This window comes from Camellia sinensis, chromosome 2, assembly GCF_055761805.1.
Source record: "Camellia sinensis isolate YWXY chromosome 2, ASM5576180v1, whole genome shotgun sequence".
Classification (NCBI taxonomy): domain Eukaryota; kingdom Viridiplantae; phylum Streptophyta; class Magnoliopsida; order Ericales; family Theaceae; genus Camellia; species Camellia sinensis.
This window is the reverse complement of record NC_138962.1, coordinates 168,923,611-168,932,993: the sequence shown is the minus strand read 5'-3', so window position 1 is coordinate 168,932,993 and position 9,383 is coordinate 168,923,611. Positions and strand designations below refer to the sequence as shown.

General features: G+C 31.5%; 1 protein-coding gene across 1 annotated transcript; it reads left to right on the top strand.

Moving 5' to 3' along the window:
• Positions 1–1,142: 1,142 nt before the first annotated feature.
• LOC114323897 (protein VACUOLELESS GAMETOPHYTES) lies at positions 1,143–3,001 on the top strand. Its single transcript, XM_028271574.2, has 2 exons — positions 1,143–1,531; positions 2,185–3,001. Exons 1-2 carry the CDS (start codon positions 1,307–1,309, stop codon positions 2,785–2,787), a joined length of 828 nt encoding a protein of 275 aa, XP_028127375.2. The 5' UTR covers positions 1,143–1,306; the 3' UTR covers positions 2,788–3,001.
• The last annotated feature ends 6,382 nt before the right edge of the window (positions 3,002–9,383 follow it).

The window sequence follows — 9,383 nt, the reverse complement described above, 5'->3', positions numbered from 1 at the left end:
ACATAAATGACATGCTTAATGCTTTTAAGACAAAATTATAAATTTGTTCAATTTAGTAAGTAAATTTTAACAAGTTTAAAGATTTTTTAGGTCAAAAACACTAAAAGCGTTATTGGTTAGACCAAACTGACACAAAATCTAAAATTAATAATCAAAATTGAGTCGATTGAAAGTGTAGGGATCAAAATTATATAAGGCCCCGTTTGTTTTCAGAGATAGAATGGAAGGGATTAATAGTGAGGGGATTGTTAGTGAGGGGATTGATAATGAGTGAGGGGATTGATAGTGAGGGGATTAATAGTGAGGAATTGTTAAATTATTTTTATATAAAATAATATAACAAATAAAAAAATATAAAAAATTAAACATTATATTTAAAAAAAAAATCCCAATATATAAAAAATAAAAAAAAATTATAATCCCCTCACTATTTTTCTAATACCATCTCTACTTCCTCCTTACCAATCACCCTTCCAAGGGGACTACTAATACCAAGGGACTAATAGTCCCCTCCCCATCTCTCAAAACAAACACTCCATTAATAATATCAAGGGATTAGTAATCCTAATCCTCTCCCTATAACCCCAAACAAACGGGGCCTAAGAAACAAAATATAGGAACTATTGGTGTAATTTGTTACTTGATTGGGTAAATTATATTTTTCTTATTTTATAGTTGGCCAACTTCTCACTTTGACTCTTAAAATTTATTTTTTCCCACTTCAATCATTTATGTTTAAAATTTTTTTCAGTTTACTCTTAAAATTAATTTCTATTAAAAATTAGATAAAAAATGATATATTGAGTATCAAGTGATACAAAAATATTTTATTATATATAACTTACATATTTGACATAAATTTAAATCTCAATATAATAATATATTTTTTATATTATGTGATAGTTATTATGATATTGTCTGTCTAATTTTAAAATAAATTAAAAAAATTTAAAATATAAAAAGAAAAAGTATAATAAAATAAATTTTAAAAGTTAAAGCGAAAAAAATCAAATATAAAGGAAATAAAATGTAATTTAACCTTTTTATTTATATGGATAGATATGGTCGGTGTGACTGGATAAAGATTTAACTTCCAACCAATCAAAGTTATGCCCGTGTGAGCATTTGATGTGTAGAATGACTTTCTCAACTAAAGTAATCAAAATAGGGGACAAAAAAAAGGTTTGTGTTGCTTGCTGTTTTTTTTTTGTATATAAATAAAGCCGGTGAACAAATCAAACTACCAAAGTATTGTGGAAACTTGAAAGTGATAGACATTGAGAGAAAGTGATAGAGAGAGAGAGACATGAGTGATAGCAAGGGAAAAGAAGCGAGTGCATTGAAGAAACTAGGGGTTCAAGTACAGAAAGGGGATCACTATTTGTGTCAAGAAAAACAGCAGAGTGTAACAAAATGTAAGAGCAACGGCCAAACATTGTCTTACCAATCTGAAGAGAAAGCGGCTGTTGTAACCAAGATTGGCAAATCTTCCACCACCACCGTTAGTCTCTTCCAGCGTCGAGTGGAGGAGGTAATGTCATTCAAACTATACTCTACTTATTGGGTTTATAATTGTTACCATGGAAACACTGCTTTTGAAGAAAAGTGAAATGGATTTCAAATTATCAACTTGTTTAAAACTGTAGTTCAATTTTAGCAGTGTATAAAGGTTGTTTTGTAGGGTCGGGTTTAGATCGGGTGATCTATAATCGGATATCACATAATCCAATTCGGATCTGATTTAGGTTCTTTTAATTGGGTCGGATTTAGGTTCTCTTAATTGGATCAAATTTGAATTTTGTCAGACCCCATCCAAATCCATCCCTTTACATGCCTAATTTGATGTTATAACTTGTGTTGGAATGTTTTAGTATATCAGGTATTGTTTAGTTGTTATTTCATTTTCACCTATTAAAAGACCTTATTAAGTATTTTTAATTTGTAAAAAAGAAATTGAAAATTGTGATACAAAAATATATTATTTTTTAGTTATTAATTTCTTGTGCCAAACGAACAATTTGGGACAGAGATGGTACAGTTTAATAGTAGGATTCACTATCACATATATAATATTACCCCCCCCTTAATTTTTACTATTTTTTTCTACATTATTGTGTAAATTATACATTAAAAATTTTGATTGATGTAATAATCATAATCATAATCATATGATTTTTTGAGCAGACAATTCACCACAAATCACCTCTTCCCGTTAAGGACGAGATAACTCACTTCAGCCATCGCCATGCCCTGCATCAGTACAAGGTGCAAAAACGAGACAAAATCAATTGCAACATATGTGAGGCAGAAATTCTAGACAAGGCTTGGAGCTGTGAAAGTTGTAAATTCTTCATTCACAAGTCATGTGAAAGCATCCCACAAAAGATCAAACACAAATCCCACCTTCGCGACACTCTCACCCTCCGATCTTCCACCAATTATGCATGTGGAGAGTTCACTTGTAATGCTTGTTGTGACTCTGACAAGGGATTTCACTACCACTGCTCTCCATGCAAGTTCGATATCCACGTCGCCTGTGCTGGCTTGCCCTCTGCCGTGAACTATCAGAAGCACAAAAACCCGCTTACCCTTTGCTATGATTTCCCCATCCTTAGTTCTGAAACTGTCAAGTGTAAAGTTTGTGACATGAAGATCAATAAGAAAGGGTGGGCATACTATAACGAAGATTCCAAGTTTATTGCTCATATATATTGTGCAGTCGATAAGAAAAAGAAAGATTCGATTCTCGCTATCCAGAAACGCTTACAATCTCTTCAAATGAAATGAACAGCCAAGAAGCGGAACCCTTTGCCATTTAAGCGATCTATTAGGTTATGTTGATCTATGTTTTTTAGTAAGTGCTATGTTGTTGTTATTGTTGTGTTGTGTTTTGGGATAATGATCTTCATGTCAACATTGCTGCATTTGTAATTCTCTTGATGTGGTATGTTCGAGCACTTCAATTACTAAATAATGCTCATGTTATGATGTTCTATTCCAATCTGTGTGTTGTGTACTTTGCATTCCATAATTCCATTGTTTTTTTATTTGATTGAGGGACATTATCCGACATGCACAGAGGTCTCACAGCTCTACCACTACCCCCATCAAGTTAACTCATTAATATTATGTAAACATTTATTGATAAAGCTAATATTTATATTGTTAAAAGGACCTTATAAAATTGAGAAAAGAAGTATACTAATTTTATTTTGATATTAAGAGATATTTTTAAAGTTTTATTGAGGGCATTCTGGTCAAAGGCCTATTTTTTAAATTGTTAAGCCAACAGGTCCAATTGGCCTAAACTTAATTTTTAGGCTAAAAGCACTTTATTTGTCTAATTATTTGTTCAAAATTTAACCATCGGTCTATCTGTTAAAATATCACATATTTGTTCAAATATACCTATTTGTACGCGTCACATATATGTTTAATTATCTAATCAAATGTATACGTATGTCACATATTTGTCTAACTATCTATTCAAATGTATATATGTGTCACTATCTATTCACATAATTGTTTAATATCATCTATTTGTCAACTTATTGCCACCAACTGCCTTGTCAACTTATTGCCACCAACTGCCGTCACCAGTCATTTTTTGATGATTTTTCCAAGCAATTTTTTGGTGACTTTCCTAGCAACAGTGCATGTCGTTATGAGAAATTTTATTTTCACACACTTACTTAACTCAGTACACATACTTAATGAATTTTTATTTTAATGATAATTATACCTTAAAGTAAAATAATCATAATAGATATCAAAACACACCCATGATATTATATGAAAATATTCTCTGTACACATATTTTAAAAACAAAAAATCTCAATGCACATCTTTTAATAATAATAATAAAATAAAATAAAAAAACTAACGAACCCTTGTTTTTCCATTTTAGACAAAAACAACAGAAAAAAAAAAAATTAGATTAGAAGATTTTTATGGTCTTTCTTTCTTTCTTCTTAGCATCAGTTTTCTAGTCAACCAAACAAATTAAGATTACATATTTATACATCCAACTAAAATAAAAGCATTATAAAATAATTAAAACTCCTTGATTGTGTGGAGGAATTTTCATTACATATTGAACTTAAAAATAAAAAAATAAAAAAACCCTTTTTTAATTGGCTAAATCCAACGTTCTACAATAAACTTTTATAAACTAAACCCTAAAAATCATATATATTGCAAACCTTAATTGAGAAGAAACTGTTGATCTCAATCTTATCCCAACTTCGGTGGTGGATTAGACCCCTCATTTCTCCTTTTTCATCTCCACTGCCACTCTCCATTTGCTGCTCTCTTTCTCCATTCCTAGTGTGTTTGTTTATTACTAAATCATTACCATGATGAAGCAAGAATACAAATTGAACATTTTAATAGCAAAGACCCATATGAGATTTCATCCAACTAATTAATATGAAAATAGAAATACTAGAGCTTGTTTGGAAAATGGAAATGGGTTTGATGATAGAGGTTAATGAAGATAATAGAGATGGAATTCTTTTTCGTTCAAAGATGCTCTTTGTTAGAGCTTCGATTTCCTCTTGATCAGAGTTTACTCTGGACTATAGATCGACTCCATCAATTTGGCATTGGACAAATTACTTATTGACTACATAAGAGGAGCTAGATTGATGTGAAAGTGTGTGGAAAGATGGTTGAGGTGGTGTGTGTACGAGATATGAGTTAAGGAAATAATTGAAATATTTGGCGTGTAGTATGAGAACAATAATTAATAATCAAATTATTAAGTGTGTGCATTAAGAAATGATATACACTGATGTAAATAGGTGCGTGGAAATAGAATTTCTTTGTCATTATCATAAAAAAGAATAAACATTGGACTAAATGACATATAAGTCCATAAAAATATATTTTTCACCAATTAACCATTTTATCTATTTATTTAATTTTCTATAAGGCATTTGTAGGAAAAATCCTCACAAGGAGATATTTGTAATTTTCAGAACATAAGGAGAAAATTCATTTGTTGCTTTGCTTGTTATTTGTTACTAAGCCATTTGTTTTTGTTGGTTTCTCACCAACTCTTGATGTTGTATTAGCAAGTGAGTAGGTGCGCATTTCAGTGCCAACTTAGTTCGAATCGATTTGTTTTGCTATGGTATTCTTTGCACTGATTGTTTTCCTTTTTGATGTAACATCTTCGATTTCATTAAAAACAGAAGTGCATAATGTACTTTCGAATAGGATTGAATTTTTCTCAAATTCAAATATGAATTTGACTTGAGGTAGGCCACCACAGTCCTCGTGCCGGTAATCTGAATCATTTATTTTATAGTGTCCTCGATGTCTATTATTAATTAAAAAAAAAAAACTAGGTCAATCAGATAAACATAATCTTTTTCTTTTTTTTTTTTATCTGATTGAGGGACATTATCCGACATGCACAGAGGTCTCACAGCTCTACCACTACCCCCATCAAGTCAACTCATTAATATTATGTAAACATTTATTGATAAAGCTAATATTTATATTGTTAAAAGGACCTTATAAAATTGAGAAAAGAAGTATGATAATTTTATTTTGATATTAGGAGATTAAAAAATTTAGAAATTCGCTGGATATTAATTTGTGATTATGTATCAATTTAAAGCAATAAAACAATCCCAATCAAACAATCAAGACAAATCGACACAACGATTTTAACGTGGAAAAACCACAATTGGAGCACCTCCAATTGTGATAAAAAAAACCACGGGCGACAGCCACAAAACAATCCACTACGAAGATATAAATGAATTACACAGGTATACTCTTAATTACCTAGTGAATCCACGTCCCGAATTGAACAAACCCCTATGTGCCTCTTCCAACCCCGTCTTCACCTCGGAATTGTCTTGACGATGAACCGCTCCAGAATCCACCAAAGCTTCAGGCTCGAATTCTTCAGAATCCACCGAAAAACAACTCTCTCTCTCTTGTATAGAATGAATAAACAATCCTTTGATGTATTCTCCTTAAACCATGAGTTGAATATTCAATTAAACATCAAAGAAAAACCCGCAAAATATCCCCAGATACAAACCCTAGGACCCAAAAAGAAGATCTGGAGAAGTAATCCTAAAATCTGACAGAAACCCGTACTTATAGAAATCTGAATCGCGAAGCTCGCTCGAGCGAAGACTCTCTCGCTCGAGCGAGGAACCAAAAACGCGTGTTTTCCATAAGCGGCTTCGCTCGAGCCACGCAACCTTTGCTCAAGCATGCAATCAACTCTTTCAGGTTTTTACACAGACACAGCCTTCGCTCGAGCGAGAACTCCTTCGCTCGAGCGAGCAAGGGTGGATAGGAAACTTTGAATGCAATTTTGCATTTTGCTTCGGGGGCGCTGCCCCGAACCCGCCAAGGGGCGCTGCTCCCTGGACCCCCACAAGCTGACCGGGCAACTCGATCCCCGTCATAATCAGCAAAGTGGCAATCTTGAAAGTATTAGCATCACAAACATCTCTGCAAGGCACAATTCGGGTTGGATTCGCATCTAAACACTCATAGCCTCACTGAAATAAAAAGTGCGAAAATAAATACAATTGAAAGGAGTTTTGTCAAGCGGGATTGCCAAGAATAAAAACCTAACAGAGATATTTTTAAAGTTTTATTAAGGCATTCTGGTCAAAGGTTTATTTTTCAAATTGTTAAGCCAATAGGTCCAATTGGCCTAAATTTTTAGGCTAACAGCACGTTATTTGTCCAAATTGATATGTTATTTGTTCAAAATCTAACCATCTGTCTATCTGTTAAAATATCACATATTTGTTTAGATATACTTATTTGTACATATGTCACATATATGTCTAATTATCTATTCAAATGTATATACGTGTTATATATTTGTCTAACTATCTATTCAAATACGTGTCACTTATCTATTCACATAATTGTTCAATATCACATATCTGTCAACTTATTGCCATTAACTGCCATCGCAGTCATTTTTTGATGATTTTTCAAAGCAATTTTCTAGCGACTTTCCTGCCAACAGTGCATGTCGTTATGGGAAATTCAATTTTCATATACCTACTTATCTCAGTGCACACACTTAATGAATTATTATTTTAATGACAATTATACTCTAAAATAAAACGATCATAATAGATATTAAAACACACCCATAATATTATATGAAAATATTCTATGTACACATTTAAAAAAAAAAAAAAAAAAAATCTCAGTGCACATCTTTTAATGAAAAAAAAAACTAATAAACCCTTATTTTTCCATTTTAGACAAAAACAGCAAGAAACAAAATAGATTAGGAAATTTTTATGATCTTTCTTTCTTTCTTCTTAGCATCAGTCTTCTAGTCAACTTTAAGACCATATATTTATACATCCAACTGAAATAAAAGCATTATAAAATAATTCAAAATCAACATACAAATAGAAGTACTAGGGCTTGTTTTGAAAATGGAAATGGGTTTGATGATAGTAGTTAATGATGATAATGGAGATGAAATTCTTTTTAGTTCAAAGTTGCTCTTTGTTAGTGCTTCAATTTTCTCTTGATTAGAGTTGACTTTCGACTATAAATCGACTCCATCAATTTGGCCTTGGACAAATTGGGCATTGACTACATAAGAGGAGCTAGATTGATGTGAAAGTGTGTGGAAAGATGGTTGAGGTGGTGTGTGTACGAGATATGAGTTAAGGGAATAATTCAAATATTTGGTATGTAGAATGAGAATAATAATTAATAATCAAATTATTAAGTGTGTGCACTAAGGTAAGTAGGTGTGTGGAAATAGAATTTCTCTGTCGTTATCATAAAAAAGATTAAACATTGACTAAATGACATATAATCCCATAAAAATGAATTTTTCACCAATTAACCATTTTATCTATTTATTTATTTTTCTGTAAGGCAGTCGTAGGAAAAATCCTCACAAGGGGATATTTGTAATTTCCAAAACATAAGGAGAAAATTCGTTTGTTGCTTTGCTTGTTATTTGTTGTTAAGCCCGTTGTTTTTGTTGGTTTCTCACTAACTTTTGATGTTGTGCTAGCAAATGATTGGGTGTGCATCTCAATGCCAACTTAGTTCGAATCGATTTGTTTCGCTATGGTGCTTTTTGCACTCATTGTTTTCCTTTTGATGTAACATCTTTGATTTCATTAATAAAGGTGGTTTCTTGCTTAAAAAAAGAAAAAAGAAAAAGTGCATTATGTACTTTTGAATAGGATTGAATTTTTCTCAAATTCAAGTATGAATTTAACTTAAGAAGGGCCACCACAGTTGTAACAATTCAGATTTTTAATTATTCTGTAGAATTTATACTAATATTATTTAATCTCCGTTCGAAAAATATATAATTTATTATATATTATTATGCGTAATTTTGTAAAATAATATAATTTTAGGGATTAAAATATAAATAAATAATTAATTTTCTGTTAGTATAAGATAAAGTGTAATTTAATTTAAAATTAATTAATTTATATAATTATATTAAAATATTGGGTCAAAATATAATTATTCTAAATTTAAGATAAATACAAATCTAAGTTGATAACAAGCAAATCAGGTGAATTAAGAAGCAGATCCGCGGGAGATACTGATTGGCCACGTGTGGCGTCACTTTGCTATAAATAGGGAAGAAGGGATCAGTATGTGGTTAAGAGAGAAAGATGAAAGGAAAAGAAGAAAAGAAAAGAGGGAAGGGAAGGGAAAAATGGTGGAAGTTAAAAGGGTCTTTAATGGGAAGGAAGAGTAAGGTATTAAAGTTAAGATGCGTTATATTATATTTTGAGTTATTAAAATATATTTTATTGATTTTTGATTTATCAAAATTTATTTTATAAAAGTTATATTTTATTAGTATATTAATAAAAGTTATGTTTTATAAAAGATTTTAGTTACGTGGATTACTTTATGTACCCTATTTGTTTAAAAGGAAACCCATGAATATATTTGTTTTACTTTTAAAGAATATTTGGCTATGACCTTATATGAAAATATGTTTTGTGAGTACCACCACGGGAGTCTCATGTCTTGGGGGACTTAAATAACCATTAGCTAGTGAGTCCCATGCCTTGAGGGACTTAAATAACCATTGAATTAGTGATTGACTGCTTTGTGGTCTAGTGTTGGTCGTGGATCCATTGACCAGTGTAGTACTTGGCACTTAGTGATGTACCGTGGTTATGGTTGTATAGTGATTTTCGTATTATATGTTAAATGATCTCCGTATTATATATGATGCATTTTAATATCAAGCTCTTTTTGGCCCAACTAATTATCCATGGTGAATTTTATGCCTTATACTCTTAGTATAATATTTCTCACTCTGCCATGAGCTTATAGTTTTTTACCACTTTTAGGTGACATGTTGGGACCAGCGTCTGGGGTAGGCACAA

Bases quoted from the DNA above. Each gene is read 5' to 3' on its own strand.
- LOC114323897 (XM_028271574.2), top strand. From the start codon at position 1,307: ATGAGTGATAGCAAGGGAAAAGAAGCGAGTGCATTGAAGAAACTAGGG. The intron at 1,532-2,184 runs GTAATGTCATTC...TTTTTTGAGCAG, and splicing joins TCCAGCGTCGAGTGGAGGAG to ACAATTCACCACAAATCACC.